The 20,787-nt window shown below is 29.2% G+C and overlaps 1 protein-coding gene across 2 annotated transcripts in view; it reads left to right on the top strand.

Moving 5' to 3' along the window:
* The window catches only part of LOC122499170 (guanine nucleotide-binding protein G(o) subunit alpha), a 132,117-nt gene that overhangs the window by 36,655 nt on the left and 74,675 nt on the right, over positions 1-20,787 (top strand). For both annotated transcript variants that reach the window (XM_043607342.1, XM_043607332.1), the window contains one exon: positions 12,702-13,143. In XM_043607342.1, the coding sequence (XP_043463277.1) occupies positions 13,026-13,143 (118 nt within the window). In that variant the 5' untranslated portion in view covers positions 12,702-13,025. The remainder of the gene's footprint in view (positions 1-12,701; positions 13,144-20,787) is intronic.

Raw genomic sequence — 20,787 nt, 5'->3', positions numbered from 1 at the left:
CTAAACATACGCGTCTGGACGTGTTTAGACGCTTTGAATTGAAGCGAATAATCTATTGCGTCATTGCGCGACGCGCATACACAGTGCGCAGGCGTCTTTAGGAGCCTTAGCAATTTAAAAATGGTTAGGAGAACCGAACTGTTAAAATCCAAACTAAAATTGTAACCTCAACTGTTGTTATGGTTGGCACAACAATATAAAACGTATCAAAATTATATGGTTGCCACAACGATTCTGTTTTGTAAATGCTTGCATACTAAAAGCTGCTCTAGCCATATGCATGAATGCCTCAGCAATATTGTGACCAGCAATATTTTTATGGTTGTGACAACAATATCTTTTTTTTCCGTGTAGGAAAAAGTAAAAACTCAAAATTTCGAAATTTTAAAAACGCTGTCTTGAAGAAAGTCAAAAGGCACAACTTTTTTCTTATTGTCTTTTTTTATAAAACGAATATTTTTCACGATAAAAATTAAAAACTGAAAAATTTTTATTCTGAAATTTAATAAAATTTTATTTATTTATTATTATAAACGGGTTTACAAAATCATACCCTTTATAAAGGAAAAAAAAGACACATATTCATTACAAAAATAGCGCTGTAAATATTACTCAATCAATAACAAAAACGTGTATGAAAAATTGAACAAAGTTAGTCAAGTTTTGCTATTTAAGTGCTTTAAAAGCTCCTGCGCAAATCGACTTTTAGAAACATTAAAAAAGTCTACACTTTGGGCATGATTAGCCTCTCGACAAAGCCAAGTAAAAGGTGAGTTGCTTCCCAAATTTGTGCGACTGAAAGGCACTTTAAAAATAGCTCTATTTCTTAAAAATATGTAAGGAACTGACAGCGAAATTCCAGACAATAATGATGGACAATCTATATTTCCATTTAGGATTCCATAAAAAAATTCTAAATCGCTCTTTAAAAATCTACTACGAATTGAAGGAATCCTAAACTGCGACCGCAACTCCTCATAATCATGACTAAAATAGTCATAAGGCACACTAAGCTGTCTAGCAGCAAATCTCAAGAAAATATTCTGAACTCTCTCAAGCCTCACCTTCTGATATTCATACTGGGGAAAGTATATTTGTGATAAAAAATCCATGTGTGGCCTGACAAGAGCAAGGAACAGGATCCTGAGAACGCGCAGATTATAAAAGACTGAACCAGATCGCACAATCTGACCGAGAGCTTTTAAAGATTTACCAATAGCAAAATCAATGTGATTATTATACGTGAGAGCAGGGTCCAGCATCAGTCCCAAATCTCGCTGTCGATGAACCTTCTCGAGTGGTGCTCCACTAATATTGTAATAGAAATTTATTATTTTAGTTTTTCTATGAAATGACATTATATAGCACTTATTTATATTTAATGGCAAAAAATTCTTGGTGGACCACAAGTAGACTCTATCCAGATCATCCTGTAGTTTATAAGTACAAAACAAAGATTGTATAACTTTAAATATTTTCAAATCATCTGCATAAATGAGAAATTTACTATTAAAGAAACAACTATTAATATCGTTCATAAAAATAAGAAAGAGAAGAGGACCAAGATGAGAGCCCTGCGGAAAACCAGAAGTTGAAAAAAATTCATATGAAAAGGTCCCATTCACTCTAACAACTTGTCGTCGGTCACACAGGTAGGAAGCCAACCATTTCAAAGCCAAATCCGAAACACCATAGGCACGAAGCTTGCAAAGAAGGACATTGTGATCAATTTTGTCAAACGCCTTTGAGAAATCGGTATAAATTGCATCAACCTGCAAACCAGCATCTAAGGTGCTTGACAGATACTGAGTATAAATGCACAAATTAGTTAAAGAAGAACGTCCCCTTCTGAACCCGTGCTGCTCCTCAACTAAAACATTTTTAAAGGCAAAATACATTTGGTCGTAAATTAAACTTTCAAATAATTTCGGAATAGCACTGAGGATAGTTATAGGTCTATAATTCTTTATATTCGATTTATCATCAGTTTTAAAGGTAGGTGAAATTATGCCCAACTTCCAATAGTCCGGGAAATAACCAATTTTCAAAGAGTAATTAAATATTAATAAAAGTGGATCAACAATCCAGGAGCAACACGACTTCAGAAAAGAGACTGGTATATTATCATGGCCCGGCCCCTTGTTATTGTTTAAAGCTCCTATTTTAATCTCAATGTCCCTCTTAGAAATCTCATTAAAACTTAGATCAACACTCTCACCAAACTCAACTGGAAAAAGGGCACTATTATCAGATTGGTTATAAACTGATTTGAAAAAATCAGCAAAAAGGTTAGCAATACTCAAACTGTTATTTGCTTTACTTTGACAAAGATACATTTCATCTGGAAAAGTTGAAATTTTTTTATTATTTTTAACAAATTTCCAGAAGAGTTTTGGATTACGCGTTAAGTTCGCTTCCGTATCAATTATATATTGATTGTAAGCCGTTTCCGAGAGCTTTTTACATTTAGCTCTTAAAATTGAAAAATGCTCATAATCAGATAACTCTCTTGTGCGTTTATATGTTGCATGAGATGCTTTCTTTTCAATGATTAAATTCTTTAATTGATTAGAAAACCATATTGGATAAGTTGAGGGTCGATTACATTTAGTAGGAATAAAAAGTTCAAAGGCATACTCAATATGTTTGTAAAAAATCAAAACCATTTTATTTATATTTTATATACCATTTTATTTTATGTTTTTAAAACAAAAATCGCATTATTTAGTTCAAATATAAATGAATTTGATTGAAATTTGGTATGTATACTCATTTGGGTCTCCTGAAGCTGAAAAAGTCTTTAAAATTTTAAAAATCATTCATTGTTTATAATTTTTTTTATTATAAATACTGACGTGTCATCGATGAAGTTTTCTTACCTTCAACGAGAAAAAGTATGCAGGGAAGTTTTGGAGTTTTTTGGATGCTTTAAATAATTTTAAAAAATTATAGAAAGACATAAAACATTCATGTAACAACTTGTTAGTCTGTTTTAAACATTTTGGAATTTTTTTAAAATATATTTTTTTTATTATATTTTTATTCAGAATGTTATTTACAGTTGTAAATAACATAAGGAATTCATTTTTCTCTTTTTATAACAATTTTATAAAATTAAAAAATTTATATTTTTTACATTTCTCTCAAATATGTTACATATTCATGTTTTTCTTTATAGTTAATAAATTTAGACGAAAACATGATACATAGAAAAAAACATTTTTTTAAAATACCTATTTATTACTTTTTCCTCTGATTTAAAATAAATAATTTAAGGTTAACAAAAGTAATAGTAATATTTACTTCATGCGAAGTACATTTTACAATGAATAGTAATTTTTAATATAAAAGTAGAATTATTACTATTCCATAGGAACTTTTACTAGAAACTCAGCACCATTTTTCTCCGTGCAGTGTATTATGAATTCTGAAAAAAATACCTGCACATTTTCGATTTGTCAAACAATATTTAAAAAAAGCATTCATAGAAACTAACTTCAAACTGCGGATAGAATGAATGAAAGAATACGAAGATTAATATATATATAGTTAATTATCATTATATTAAAATATTGAAAATATTTATTTTTGATTAAGGGGGGTAAGTTTTAACGGTGAAAAAAGAGAATGTTTTTAAGAATTTTTTTTGTCCATACGCAGAAAGTGAATTTATTTTATCGCTTTGCATATAATATTGCAACATTTGGACATTATTTCTTTAAATTTTAATTAAAAAATATTAAGAATTGAGCGAGATAATGAGATTTTTCTCAGGCGACTCTAGAAAAAAAATTGATTTGCGGTGTACGCTCTAACTCGCAACAGAATCATCCAAATCAAAAAAATCAAAGTGCATTTGTCAAAGGAGATATTTTTTGAGGTAATGCTGTGAGCTTTTTTTTTAAATTACTAATTTTACAATAACAAATTAATCGATTTTTTTATAGCGAAAATCGACTTTTTGTAAATGCTAAAAAAATAAAAAAAAATTCCTCCCAGCGTTACCTCAAAAAACATCCCCTTTAACAAATGGACTTTGATTTTTTTGTTTTAGATGATTCTATTGCGAGTTAGAGTGTACACCGCAAATCAATTTTTTAGAGGTGCCTGAGGAAAATCTCATTATCTCGCTCAATTCTTAATATTTTTAAATTAAAATTTAGAGAAATATTGTTCAAATGTTTGCAATATTATATGCAAAGCGATAAAATAAATTAACTTTCTGCGTATCGCGCAAAAAAAATTCTTAAAAACATACTCTTTTTCACCGTTAAAACCTTACCCCCCCCCCCCCCCCCTTAAAGACAGTCTAGGTTTAGGGTTTAATTTTATAATTTAGGTTTCAGTTTTGATTTTAGTTACGTTTTTGGGTTTTAAAATTCGTTTATTGTCCGTGTGTGAAATTTCTCCCAAAAGTTTATTGTGTTGCTGGAGAAACTATGACAGGAACAATTTTAGAATGTTGGAAATTTTGCCCATTCAGGGAAGCGAGAGAGTGATCAATTGCCGAATGTCCTTTTGGATATTAGGGAGGCAGTACAATATAAGACGTTCAAAAGTTATATCCCTGGGAAACAATGAATGACTTTAGAGGTGAAGGTTCTTTCTAGGGTAACTATGTAATATTGCCGAGTCAGAATATTGGGCATAATGCCAAATCGAGCATGCGTTCATTTCAAGGAGATATCTCTCCCTCTTTCTTCTTCCACTTTTTTTCTGCACTATCACGATCCTCTATAGACAATTCTCTTTTAGAAAATGACTCTTTTATATATACATGTCGCCAAATATTTCTCGATTCTAATGGATTCAAGGAATTCTGAAACAGTACTTTAAAATTTTTTTTTGGAAAACAAAAAGTAAGTATTGAAAGTTTAAAATCTAAGTATAGGAGGAAATTTTATTAATAGAAATAATTTTGGAAGCTCACTTCAGATAATTGTTTCTTGAAATATATTTAGGGGAGAGGGCCCCAAGATGGACACCTCTTCGATTGATGGCTCTAAAATCCAAACCGAATAAGATATGTTAAAATGTTTTATACTAAATGAAAGTACAATTTATTAGGTAACTTATGGCCACTGAGATAAAATTTTATTTTGAACTTAAACATTTTTTATAGCATTTTTTCTACTCTCTAAATTTGAATCAGCGAAAAGTCGCTGATTCACCAGCCCAGAGTATGCAGCTGATGAAACAGCGTATATACGCTGGAAAATCAGTGCATATACGCTGTTTCATCAGTGTATATACGCTATTTCATCAGCTGCATACTCTAGGCTGATGAATCAGCGACTTTTCGCTGATTCAAATTTAGAGAGTAATTGTTAAAATTTTTGACCAAAAAAAAGTGGCCCCAAGATGGACACCTTCTTAAAAATCACTTTAAAGTGTGGTAAATTAAAGATAAACATCCTGTATTAATTTTTAAACTAATGTTTAATCATTTTATTCTATTTACTAGGAATAACATTATTAAAAATCTAAATTTTATAACTTGAGAATAAAAAAAAATAACATATTTAACTTTAATTTGACAAGTTAAGATATATCGATATATCGAATTCTCTATCGATAGCTCTACATTCCATGGCGGTAAAAATAAAAAATCTCAATATTAAGAAGCTTACAAAATTATTAAAAAAATGTGTAATCGAAAGCATGAAAATAAATACATTGAAATGTGGTGTCCATCTTAGGGTCTCGAAAGTGTCCATCTTAGGGTAAATGACACCATTTTTTGAAACCCAGAAAAAAATTGTATACAAACAAAATATTAATAAAATCATTTTAGAATATTATTATATGATAAATAAATAATATTATAACGATAAATACCTATCTAAAATCAAAAATTTAAATAACTTTATCGACTTGAGAAAAATCGGAAATAAAACTTTTTTTGACAAAAAATTCAGGTGATATGCGCAGTAGAAAAAAAACTGGTTTTATTTTTCAAATATGCATAAAAATCTTCGTCTATACAAACAACAAAAACAAAAAAATTGAGAAGATGCTGTCACTTTAAACAAAAATTTTATAGGAAATGTCCATCTTGGGGCCCTCTCCCCTATAATATTTATAAAATAACGAAATGATTACAAGAAAAATTGAATTTCTAAATCCTTTTTTTAATTAGGGGTTGAAAAATTTGATTCTTAAAAAATTATATACGGTTCTTTGATCAAGACCTTCGATTAATGTTGTATTATTTTGAGAATTGTGGGATAAATTTCATTTTTTTTTTGAACAAGCGAATTATCATATAGAGTGATTGTAATCGTGAAAAATGTGGTTATTTTTGTTCGCTTTTAAAATATGCTTATCTTAGACAAAAGGTCATATAAGGTCGCCCTCCAACCCCTTCCATTGGGACAAAGTTTTCCCTTCTTTATTTGCGAATTGCGTGCTTCAGTGTTCTATGAACAAAAACTGTTTCCCCGAGGCATTAGCACGTTTCCGGCGACATGGTGATACCGACTTTTAATAGTTATAATTAGGAAGCTAAAACCTGATAAGACATGCTAAAATACAGCAGATTTTTTTTCTCCTTTTTGTTTTAAAGAAATTACCTCATCAGTATTTAATTAATTTCTTCTTGGAAGTAGTGAATATAAGGACTCTTAATTTGCACAGGAAAGTTGTTTATCATTCAAATTACTAATACACACCGAAAAAAATCTCGTTGGTATTATTAACTATGACCCTATAGTTAATCTTAATCTAGTAAAAGTAATAAGGATTCCTAATCATTATGGTTAGGATCGCTAGGTTGATTCAACAAATTCAAGCCTGGCAAAAACAACCCTGCAAATCCTAGTCAAATTGACTAGGATTTTAGTAATTTTGCCTATTCCCATAATGCGCACGCGTCTGCTTCTGTTCTGACAGTGTTTACCTCTATATCTTTCGCGTCATTTATCGTGATTTCGTAAAACGATTTTTTATCATTACTCGGGTCTATTTTTTGTACATAAAATGGAGTTCTTACATACATCAAAATTGCTGGTTTCTCGGCACCTCTGGAAATATAGATAGTCCATGTTTTAGAAAGTAAACTATTTAATTATATTAGTCAATTCTTTCAGACTTTTTTGGTTAGGTTTCAATATAAATCGTCGAAATTTTTACGCACGTGGTGACAACATTTTTACTATTTTAATCGCGCAGTGTGTTTGAAAATTTACCTTTGCAATAATTTGTGTATTTAAATTTATTTTCATTTGAATGTCATAAATAAAATAAAAAATAAATAGTTTTTGACAAGTGTATAAAATTGTGTACTCGAAATGTATAAAACATCATCTGATTAAGTATTGTATTTTGACTCGAAAACCTAGTGTCTATTAAAAAATTAAAATACCAAGTCGTGTTTAGTGTAGTGGTTATCGTTCCGGGTTTCAAAGTGCGTATTCGTTAGGTTCAGGTGTTCGCGTCCCCCCTGCGTCAAATATTTATCTCATAAGTTTAAATTAATTCCAAGGTATATAAATGCAAAGTAAAATATAAATATGTTTAATAAAATAATTAATTATTTTTTAAAATTATATTTACTTTTTCTCTTTTATTGGATAATAAGAATTTGATTAAGAATTTCAAATAATTATGATACACAGTGTAAATCTAATATTATTATCCTAGTCAATTTGACTATTTTTTCCTGATTGCATCTACTAATTTTCCTGGTCACTTTAACTATGCTTGAATTTTATTACTTTGACTAGGATTCTATAGTTGGCTGCTCTCGTAACTATAGGAAACCTAGTCAATTCCTGGTATACGGGTCCTAGGCATTTTTTTCGGTGCACTTTCAAATTAATAACAGAGGGTAGAAATTGTAGTTAGTATTTTAATTAGTTTTGTACTGCAAAGGCCTTAAACTGGTACTTTTTTATGTTTTGGAGAAATTTATTCTCTAAATCTGAATAAGCGAATTTTCATACATATACCCAGGTAGAAATTTGTCAAGTATTACTTGTTTCCTTCCAGTAGCTGTAGAGTCGAGAGCGAGTTTTACTTGCAAAGACAATCTAGCTTCACTGAATAAAAACAATTCCCCTTTGTCATCAGTACTTTTGTCAAGTCACTGACTAGAAAATCTGATCATAATCGTGACAAGAATTTCTTTCCAGACACTGGCCAGTCACTGATTTGAAGAATTATTTAAGATTCCACCTAGAAAAAAGAAGTTATGTATATTTGAAGTTTCAGTGGTAAAACACGAAAAAACTGGAAAAAAATTGTTTTGCTTGTAATTTTTTTTCTAATGAGTATAATCAAATTTTTTTCTTGAAACTTGCAGATAGGCTAGTCCTCTTCAAAATTCAATTTGAAATTTGAAAAAAAATCAAAATTAACGAAATAAGAGATAGTTTTCTAAAAAATAATAATGTCGATTTTCTCCAAAACCCCACTTTTTTATCTTTCTAATTTTTACCATAAATTCTCATCAATATGAAGAACAAATCCTATAATTTTCAAGCGGGCTAAACCATCCTGTCAGCCAGGAGAATTATTTTTCGAAATATTTCTTTTTACAAAATTTGAAATTGTTTACGTGCATTTTGGAGAAAATGTACGAACTAAAGTGAGTAATTTTATAATTAATAATAATAAATGCAGGGAAAATTATTGAGTCAAAGATGAGAAAAAAATAGGGATACGTTAGAAATAATAAATTGAAATAAAATAAATTAAACTAAATTTTTAATAATTAAATTAAATTACTTATTGCATTTAACATTTTACGTAATTCTGAAATTACGTGGTAATTTTTTAATAACTTTTTATTTATAGTAAGAAGTATAATAGTATTTTAATAGGATCAAAATTATTATTGAGATTAAAGTTTAAATTGTGTTTATAATTTTAATTTGATTAAATAATTTATTATTTACAAAATTAGACAATTATGTTAAATTATTATTATTAAATTTAATAAAAATAAAAAATGAACAACTGAAAAGTAAAATATTAATTTTTTTCAATAAATGTATATTTATAAACATTCATAAACTTTTTTTATAATTTTTTTCAAGTTTATGTCAAAAAAGCAATGTTGGCAAAGAGCGTTGTGAACAATTTGTCTATACTCAGCCAGCACTTGCCGCCGTGGCTTGTCCAAGCTTTGGCGAAACAAAAATTCTGTACTGCGCCAGCACTAATTGTCGAGGCTCGGCTAGACTACGCCGAACAATCGTCTGAGTACTAAGCCAGTGGTGAACATCGGCACTACACTGGCATTTCCCATTGGGCGAAACCATTTTTTTCCAATGTTTTTTCGAGTTTTACCACTGAAACTTCAAATATGCATAACTTCTTTCAAAATAGTTTTTATGGAAAATAAAAAAATACGGGTCTCTTTATTTTTCATATAGAATAACATATTTTATCAGGAGTTAAATCCATGACTTGAAGTTGGCCAGTCTGCCTGATTTAAAATGTATTCAGTCATAAAAAAGGTGAATTTTTCGTTATTTTATACTTTAGAGGAAAACAACAGGTTGTTTTTTAGGGAATATAAAATAGTAGGATTGTATGTTGTATTAAAGAAAAGCAACAACAGGTTGTTGTATTAGATTGAAAAGATACTTGTGTCGGTTTTTGAGGTTGAGAGACCAATCCGCCTGGAGAGTTGCTCTCTTGGCTCGGTCTCGTTGTTTCCGGTTGGGAACGATCCAATGTTTTGGTTATCGTTGGCAAATTCTATTTCGATTGTCTCCCAATTTTTTTTCATCTTCTTCTTGTTGAACACTTGAAATAAAAATTATCATTCTGCATCCATTTTTTTCTTCCCTTCGAGCTTTCGAAAAAGTTGGTAATTCTTTTTCTTTGAGATGATAGGAAAAACTTTTCCCCTTATGGGTATATTTTTTCTCTTTTGTTAATCTATACTAACTTCTTGTATCAGTGTGTGTGTTTGTGTGCTTTTGATCGAAATGTTATTTTTACTTTTTTATTTCTTTCGTTCCATCATTTTCTTTGTTCAATTTCCTTGTTCTCATACCATTTTTTCTTTTCGGTGAAATTTTCTTTTCGGTTCTTTCCCTCTGTATATATAATAAAAGAGGTATTATGGTGTAATTTATCGATTATTATCATTATTTCTATGTATTGTTGACAATATTAATTGAATTGTCTCCGCAGAGGGATTGACTAACTTAACGGAAATACGCATACATATAAACGAATTCTGACGCAACGCACATACAATATAACTCGCACTTGTAGATGAAAGAATTGAGTTTCTTTATATACTAACTGAGGAGATTAAAACTGCGCTTGTGAGAAATGTCAATATACTGAATATTAATTTTTAAAAAAATCATTTTTTTAAAAGTTATACAAAATATTTTATGGTTTTTAAAATAACATTTTTTGATTATAATTAGTTATAAAATCTCTATAAAATTTTTCAATTTTTAGAAAATAATTTTATTCTTAATTTTAAATTATAAATAAATTGACATAAAATTTTCAAAATTAAATTCAAACTCAAAAAATGTTTATATTAAATTGTCTAAAATTTGAAGTAATAACAGTTAAAACTTGAGAAATTAATATATATATTGTCATCGGTAAATATTATGATAAACTATAAAATTTATTGGAATGTAAATTAAAAGAAATTAATAATAATTAAAAGTTTGGATTACAAAAGCACATAAAAAATGTTACGAATTTGGAACAATGAAATGTGAAATACGTAAAAGAAAACAATTATCCAAATGTTACCGGCAGGTAAAGCAGTTCTCTTTTTCCTTCCACATATTATCTCTATATACAGCAGACAAGTTAATACCGACGCGACGAGACAAGCTTCAACATATCTATTTATAACGCGACTTTGGTACACCCCGTATAGAATTTTACGAAACTTTGTGTTCGAGAATTCATGATAGACAGCGAAGTGGAAACTCAAACCACGCGTTTTTAGATTGCACGAAACATTTTTACCATTTTCTGATAAAATGTTCACCAGAAAATACGAAACATTTCTACATTCAAGCTTGTTTTATAAATTACAACACTGGTTGCAGTTTCTCGACAATTGTTCTGCTGAAAGTAGTGAAAGTTTCTGGGTTTTTGAAAAACTTCGTCAAGGAATCTTAAATATCCGCTAGTGCGAAATTAGTTTCGTAAAATCTGCTGAACTTATTTTTTCCGTGTAAATGAACAGACAGTCAATTATGGAAAATTAGTTAATTAATTAGTGCTGGCAATTAATAATGTGTGGAATAATTTATTTTTTGCGGGTTATTAATATTATTAAGTAATTGAATAATCTGCAATATTGTTAGTTTCTCTACAAGCAAAAAGGATTTTTGTATAATTAAGAAGAGGATTTTGAATTTTTTTTTTGTAATTGAAAAAAGAATTTTCAATTTTTTTTTGTAATCGATAAAGGGATATTTATCGTTTCTTTGATGTTAAAAAGAGACTTTTCCTTTTTTTCTATAATAAAAGATATAATTACTAACTGAAAAATTCTTTATCGATCGCAAAGAAAGTAATTCTCTACTATTTCACTTGTTGGTAATGTCAAATTCTGCATGAAATTTTTTTTGTCGTTTTCGAATAAAAATAGTAGTGGCACCTTATTTTTACCTTAAATTAACAAATAAAGTAGAAATTTAGAAACTATGAATTTCATTTTTTAGGAAATTTAACGTAAATTTTATTTTGACTGATTTTTTTAATTTCAGTAAGCCCTAACAGATAGTTTCTATTTCGACAGTCGGTAATGTCTGATTCTACACAAAATTCTGTAGTCATAATTGAGAATAAAGTTTTTAGGACGTAATTTAGGCAATTTCTTTTTCGGCAGTCGGTAATGTCAAGATCTGCAAGAAACTCTTTAGTAGATATTGATAATTTTGACTTAGAAGTGTTTTGACACGTAGTTTAGGTAGTTTCTATTCCTTCAGTCGGTAATGTAGAATTCTTCATGATTTTTTCAGTCGAAATTAAGAACAAGCAGTTGTGGCACCTAGCTTAAACATTTGGTAAATGATTCATAACACGATTAATAAAAAGAAACTAATTTTAGTTACTGAAAAAAGTTGAACTCATATTTCAATAGTCGTTATTTACTAAAGTCTAAAACCGATACCCACTGTTGATAATGTCACTCCTTACCTTGCATTTCGATTGGAAAAAAGTTACGGCAATTAGTTTAGACCTTCAGTAAACGATTAATAACAACATTGACGTCAAAAGAATACTAAATTTAGTCTTCGAAAATTAACTGGAAAACTAATTTTCTGGTCGGTACAGACCGAAATAGTATCTACTGTCGATAATGTCAATTTCTACTGGAATTTTTGTTATATTTGTAAATAAACAGCAGTGTCACTTAGTTTAGACATTCAGTAGACGAATGAAATGAATAATTTAAGGGCTGGCTGCAATAAGAGGACAAACGCGAGATTTGGAAGGGATACTACCAGTCGGGTAGCAGTGACAAGCCTTGAGCCGCTCACTGCTACCTGACTGGTATTATCCCTTGCAACCACGCCCTTCAATTACAGAAAAATATCAAATTTAAAAAATTTTAAAAAAAATTAAAAATTGACTGGAAAGCTAATTTTCTGGCCGATACGGCCCGGAATTATTTACAGTCGATAATGTCAATTTCTACCTTTAGATTTCTATTTTTTGGTAAACAATTAATAATTTTTTCTCCTTCCTTTCTGTTACAGATTCAAGTCACGTGGACAAGGATTTAGTAGGTTGAAGAAGAGCAAGGGTGGCGGCGCTTGGGAAGTGTCGCGCGGTGGTACGCGCGGAGGTAGAAAAAAGTCTGTGTCGAGCGTGCGTGCGTGCGCGCTCGCGCGCTCGAGCGTGACTACGTAGGTCGAGTGCGCGTTGGTGGTGTGCGCGCTGCCCGCCGTTCAGGTAGCAGCGTGCCCTGGTGCTTCGTTGGTGTTTCGTGGTTTACGTGATTTTGGTTCTTTTTTGTGGATCTTCACGGATCCCTTTAATAAAAGGCGGGGGTGGCGTTTGTGAAGGCAACCTGTAGCAAAATGGGCTGTGCCATGTCCGCGGAAGAGCGGGCCGCTCTGGCCCGCAGCAAGCAAATCGAGAAGAATCTTAAGGAGGATGGCATTCAAGCTGCCAAGGACATTAAACTCCTTCTACTTGGTAAGATTTTTCATTTTTTTTATTATGGTTATTATTTCTAATATTGCTTCTCATATTTTATTTCTACTACATTTGTGGTGGGGGGGTCGATAACGTTGATTTCTACCTAATATTTTTTTGGTCAAATTCGGTAAAATTGGTAATGGCAGTATGTCAGTTAAGTAAGGCGAGAAAAGCTACTGTTAGGGCACTTAGCTTTTGTGTCAAGTAGGCGAATGACGACCAAATCTGAAAAATACGAAGAAATCTCTCCTATTTATCCGGTCGGTAAACTTAAACTTAATAAAAAACTTCAGTTAAATTGCCAACAGTCGATAATGTCGAATTCTACCTAAAATTTTCTAATCATTGCCAGTAAGGCGAGTTAAGGCACTTAGCTTTTGTGTCAGGAAAGAGAATAACGACAAATTTGACGATTGCGAGGAACTCTTTTGATGTTTAACTAGTCGGCAATGTTAAATTTTATTTTAAATTGCAATCTTTGAAAAAAAGAGTAATTGCGTAATAATACATAATCAATTAACCATTAGTTATGTTATTGAGACCGAAGTTTTGAAAATTTGACACAGTCTACTTTTTCGACAGTCGATAATGTCAAGTTCTACAAAATTTTTTTTGAAAAAATCTGCGTTTTGCCGATATGTCGGACAACATTTTCTAAAATTCATCGGATTCACTTGAAACATTTTACTCGGGGGTTTTCAGGGTCGCTGATTACGAAACCGATTTCAGATTTTAAAAATTCAAAATGGCGGATCCAATATAGCGGACGACATTTTCTAAAATTCATCGGATTCATTTCAAACTCGTTACTAGAGGGTTTTCGCTGATTTCGAAAAACTTTTGAAACGATAATAAATACAATATTTTCTCCCGCAGTCAGCTGTTAAGTATACTACGTTACTTACGACCCCAGAGTTTACCACACGGAAAATCTTTGTTCAAGAAAGATTACAAAATTTCTTCAGGAAATGAGGATATGGAAAAAAATTTAGAAAAATAGTTAAAGTGTGTATTGAATTATTACTAATGGTTTTTTCTGATAAAATAAAGAAAAATTTTGAAGGTCTTGATAAATTGTTCAGTGATTTTAATATTAAGATCTGAAAGAAGAGTTCTATTTCTGATTTCGCACAAAGTCAGGCGTCACAAAATAAGAATTCAAGAGCAGTTTCCTAAAAATACGGGCTCGCGTGAAAAAAAATTAAATGTCTGTGGGTTACGCTGAAGGAACAGACCTGCGCAGACACACGGGTTTAGGAAGGGTCGCACACACACTGACACACACAAAGTATATTATTCTGTCACAGATTACACACACTATAATAACGCACCTAAACCGACAGATTAGCTCAGTCGGATAGATGCCTCGCTTGGCGGTCGTTTAAGGACTAAGGGTATAAGTACCCTTGGTTCGCGCCCATTTGGCTTGGTATTTTTCCGGCACGTAAGATAATCTGAGCGGGAGGTTTGACGTCGAGGTATAATGATGTGCACCGTCGATTATTGTCCGGTACACACCATTAGAACTCGACTGTCGATAAACCGGTTGTACTCAGGAGAGGTTTTCTACAGTTTCCCTCTCCACTGGCGAGAAAACCCATTAGGCGGGTGGTCCAGGCAAATGCGAGTACTCCTAATTTTCAAGTCGCTCTGTAGGCCCAAAAATTTAGTGTAAGGAATGTATATAGAAATATTGTAAGAAGCGAAATTTGTAAAGAGACACTTGTATAGCAAAGCTATGTAGGCTGAAGACAGGTGTATAAACAAATAAAAATAAAATAAATAAAATAACAACGCACCTAAAACTAACACTATCTTACAACTATACGAAAACATATAACGCTCGCTTTCGCACGCACGCATATAACATACCACGAGTTGCTTTGAATCTCTCTTATGTACTAAACCTGCGTTTTCTTAGCCACTTGTGAGAAGAAATAAGGTTTTATTAAAATTAACTTTTTTTAATTAATTTAAATTAAAATAAACGTAATATGGAATAATTAAGTAAAGGTTAATTTTTTCGACTGAAAAGATTCTATATTTTGACGAAATTAAAAAGCTAGTAATTATTTTACTTATACATTTTAATATTTTTATATAAATTTGAATGTTTTACTCATTTAAATTTATTTATTACAATATTTAAAGAATATATATATGCAAAACCACTCTTTAAATCAATGCTAACCAATATAATAATTTACTGTCATAAATTACGAATTCAAGTGGAACAATTTATTTGTGACAAACAATTTTGGCTCTCTTTGAGGAGTAATATAATTATTTAAAAAATTCGTAGAAAGGTGATTCTATAGATTTAAAAGAAATTAAAAAATTATTTAACACGAGATGTTTTTCGATAGAATATACTGAAAAAAATAGGCAGAATGTGTTTTTACTTAGGTCATTTTTGCCTTGTTTATAAGATAACAAATTATTCTTTTAAATCAAGTAAACTATTATTTTCTTTATTAAATTAAAGTAAAATATTGTTAATATAATAATAAACATAAAAGTTCTTTTTTACTAGAATTGTAAATATAACTCATAAAAGCACATTCTGCCCAATTTTTTTTAGTATATTATTTAAAAAAAAACCATTAACTTTAATACATAAATTTTATAGGTCTAATAACTTGACAGTATAAACTAATTATCACTTTTTACCTCATTTCGGAACAGCTCCATGATCTCTAGTGAAACAATAAAAAAATAATATTCTGAACATATTTATGTTCAAATTTAATTTTTCAAAAAACTATTATTATGACTTTTACGAATTATACTATGAATTTAATAAATTCATTATTAGCACTTTCAAATAATCCGTTAACCAAGCACATGTCATTTACAAAAAAATATTACTTGAAGTATTGAAAAATATAATTACGAGACAGAGTTGTATGTTTAGAAAAATTTTCACTTTTATCATTGATTTTCAACCTTTACAAATTAAAAGTCACAATTTAAAATGTTAAAATTAAAATTTAATATAAGCGTTTGTGATGGAGAAAACGAAAATAAACAATCAGTCAGGGCATTATCGTTTGCCGGTTATGTCAGTTTAGGCTAGGGCCTTAATCACCACTCACACAAATGTACTTGCGTAGTGCTTACTGCGCATCAAACGATTCTATTTCAGTTTTGTAATTATCAGAAACGCAGAAATAGAAATCTTATATGACAAAAAATTTGAATACTTTCAAAAGAATTATTAAGAACTATTAAATCTTTTGAAAGAAATATAGAATTATTTCAAACATTCTCCGAAATTATTTCTGAAATTTCATTTATACCTTTTCCTAAAATATTAAAAAGGATTTATTTCCAGTTTCGTAAAAATAAAGAAAAGTTTCATTTATTATACAAAACATTTATAAACAGTCATAGAATTTTTTCCATATCTTCATTTCCTGAAGAAATTTTGTAATCTTTCTTGAACAAAGATTTTCCGTGCACGTGGAGGTATACGGTCGGATTTTACACTCCTTTATTTATTTTGTTTTTTTTTATATATATTTTTTGTTCTTATATTGGATCCGCCAATTTCAAAACCGATATTACATTTTTAATCTACGACATCAATAAATCCCAAGTAACAACTTTTAAGTAAATCTGATAAAACGAGTTTTAAGGGGTCTTGTAACTTTTTTAGGCATTAAAATCTGAAATTTTAAAAAAAATTTTGCTTATAAAATTTAAAATATAATTGATTAAAAGTTTTTACATATCATTGAGTATGTTAAGAAGTCTTAAAAAAATAATTTCATATTTGAAAAAACATAAGTATCTTCCTTCTACAGAGGGCGCTTTGGCCACTGGTAAAAATTATTGGTTGTCATTGTAGCTCACCAATGGGAAATTTACAACTGGCGGAGTACTGCGCCAGCACTGGCAGTACTGGCAGCTACGCTGACAGACAGCACTGGCATAACAAAATTGCTGACGAGGGGAATCGAACCTACGACCTACGGACAAACAGACTAACGCTCTAACCACTATGCTAACGACACATGTGTACACTGTACAGTAAAGTATTAATATCTCAGTATCATTCAGACATACAATTATTGAGTCAAAGATGAGAAAAAAATAGGGATACGTTAGAAATAATAAATTGAAATAAAATAAATTAAACTAAATTTTTAATAATTAAATTAAATTACTTATTGCATTTAACATTTTACGTAATTCTGAAATTACGTAGTAATTTTTAAATAATTTTTTATTCATAGTAAGAAGTATAATAGTATTTTAATAGGAACCAAATTATTATTGAGATTAAAGTTTAAATTTTGTTTATAATTTTAATTTGTTTAAATAATTTATTATTTACAAAATTAGACAATTATGTTAAATTATTATTATTAAATTTAATAAAAATAAAAAATGAACAACTGAAAAGTAAAATATTAATTTTTTTCAATATATTCATATTTATAAACATTCGTAAACTTTTTTTTATAATTTTTTTCAAGTTTATGTCAAAAAAGCAATGTTGGCAAAGAGCGTTGTGAACAATTTTTCTATACTCAGCCAGCACTTGCCGCCGTGGCTTGTCCAAGCATTGGCGAAACAAAAATTCTGTACTGCGCCAGCACTATTTGTCGAGGCTCGGCTAGACTACGCCGAACAATCGTCTAAAATTAAAAAATCAAATTTTATTTCAAAATGGACGACTTAATACAGGACCTAAACCTCTGACTTACTACTAATGTTCAAAATTACTCTTTTTGTGTATCATTTAAGTTTCTTAAAACAAATTATTATTGAATTAAAGTTCTTAATTTTTGATATTTTTAAGTATTTCGAGGTTTAGGTCCTGTATTAAGTCATCTATTTTGAAATTATGTTTGATTTTTTTATTTTAGATGATTCTGCTATGAGCTACAGTGACAACCATAATTGAAAGTAATTTTTACCAGTAGACAAAGCGCCCTCTGTAGAAGGAAGGTATATATATTTTTTCCAATCTGAAATCCTTTTTTTAAAACTTCTTAACATACACAATGACATGTAAAAACTTTCGATCATTTAAGGACGCTGCACGGTGGGAAATATTTAAAAGTACGCATAGGCGTAGCGAGCGATTTCTCCTCAACTTCCACTGTTTTCCCCTCTTTTCGTCCCTCTTGGTGAAATTTTTTGACTTTGATAATTAATTAAAAAAAATCCAGATTGAAAATGAAAAAAAGGGCGATTTAGGAAAAAATAATATTTAATAGAGAATATTCAACAAGTTTTCTTATGACGATTAGATGTTTCTATGGGCGTGAATATCAATCCGCGTTTTCCAAAACATAGCAAACTGACAGCTCAATATGGGAGGTTAGCCATGGCCGACTATATCAGGTTGCACCGTTTGCGTAGTACAGTAGAAATGAACGTAAGGAACAAAAATATTAAATGTCAATTACACTCTCATTGTTTACTATTACATTTATTATTTGTTTATTTATTAATTATTGTTATTATATCTATTATTATTTATTACTAGCTGTCGTACCCGTCTTCGACGGGTTTCAGTTTCTTCTAATACATTAAATAGCGTGTGTCTACCAGTCTCGAAAAATGGGAAATAGCGGAGAATTTAATTTGACCGGAAAAAATAATAATTAGCTACCATTAACTATTTCATTAGATAAATATTACTATTTTAAATCAGTGATTGACTTTTTATCATCAAATAATTTATTTTTAATGAATTAAAATGCAGAGAACAATGTTTGTCAATTATTTGTAGAAATTTAATTATTGTATTATAAGTTAATCCAAAATTTTCACCAGTTTTTGGAGTTACAATGAAGTCAAATTCGAACTAATTGTATCAGCTGGGAGTATAATAAATTATGGATTTATAATAAACAAAATTTACAACATAACTACTTTTTAAATATCCAAACAAAATTTCCATCCACAATTAATTGTATCATAATTGCTAAAATCTAAATTAAGACCTATATTGCAGGCTGAATTCACAGTTTTCCCGATTAAATTAAATTCCTGCATATTTCCCGTTTTTTCCAGTTGGTAGAACCCCTGTTAAAAGTATTAGTAAAAACAAAAACCCGTCGAAGAGTATTTTCATAAAATAAGTGAATTTTTGTAGCCACTTGTAGATTTATTTAATGTTAATTCTTCTCAAGAAAATTTATATTTGATGAGAAAAGATACACCTGTAAAAATTTGGACAAAGCTGGGAAAAACCGGATAGTTTGTTAAACAAAAATAATAATAGACACCTTGTTTAACTTTTGCCTTTACATAATGCTCAAAACATCCCTAAAAGTTAAATCAAGAATTAAAATAACAAAACTTTTTACTATTTAAGTTTTTTCCCAGTAGCATAATGCAAGTATCTTATCACAGAGGTATTCTTGAATTTCCACAATATCAATTTTATCATAAAAAATCTCCATTTTTAATATTTTCGAAATTTTTGCAATTGAAAATTGTTGATTAATTGGATAAACAAATAATTCTAAATTCCATTATTGTGAAGTCAAAAGTTTATCAGAGACCCCAAAAATACTACTGAATTAAGCTTGATAGTAATTGGTCTGTCAATTATAATTTTTCAATTTTTTTATATTAAAAACATTTTTATACTTATACTTCCATCTTATAGTTACAGGACAGTATTTTTTTCAAAATTATGCTAAAATATGACAAAATAACATGTAATATTTAATTACTGAAAGTTTAAAAGATATACAATAAAAAATATAAAATTTGGAAATTTTCAATTTTTTTAATTTTTTGAAAAAATTGAATACCTCCCGTTCTAATTAATATGTTTAAAATCTGTAAATTTATTGTTTATATATATCTTATAAAAGTTATAACTGATTAATTTACAGCAATCTGTCAAAATTTAAAAAAAAAATTTCGAATTTTTTGGAAAATTTATAATTTTTTTTCATATTAATATTATTTTTTAATTCAATTTATTGTTATATATCTTTATAATCATTTGAATTATTAATAAATTAAAAAATGTATGCCAATCTGCAAAAATTAAAAAAAAAAATTTTTTGAATTTTTTGAAAAATTCATAACTTTTGTTTAGCTCAATATTTTTTCATCAAATATAGCTAATATTTTAAGTTAGACCAATATCTAAAAGATTGCCAAATTTTACTTCAATCGGTCAAGACGTTTTGAAGTTATACGCGAACAAAATTTTGCGGACATACATACATACATACATACATACAGACAGGAAATTTTCTATTACCATTTTTGGATTCTCCGTTGTTCAAATAAATAAATTATGCTATTAAAAATTAATTTCGTGCAATGTACAGACAAAAGTCTGATTTTATTAATATAGATTTTATTTACTTTTTAAAAATATTATTATGGAAAAGTATTAAAACAATAAAGGAAAATTTTTTATGAAAAAATTATTAAACAAATAAAATTTCTAAACAAAAAAAAAGTAAATAATAAAAAATTATGAAATGTATAATTTTAAAAATTTTTAATGGTTATTTTTATTATTGATATTTTTAAGTATATGAAAAATCTAATTTAAATATTCCACAAAATTAGTTTTAAAGTAATTTTTTATAAGGAATTCAACGGTCATAAAATAAAAGCGGACAGAAAATATTTTGACCCTTTTTCAATTATCAT

The sequence above is a fragment of the Leptopilina heterotoma genome, unplaced genomic scaffold, assembly GCF_015476425.1.
Source record: "Leptopilina heterotoma isolate Lh14 unplaced genomic scaffold, ASM1547642v1 Lhet_100, whole genome shotgun sequence".
NCBI classification, from domain to species: domain Eukaryota; kingdom Metazoa; phylum Arthropoda; class Insecta; order Hymenoptera; family Figitidae; genus Leptopilina; species Leptopilina heterotoma.
This window is presented reverse-complemented; position numbering and strand designations above follow the sequence as displayed.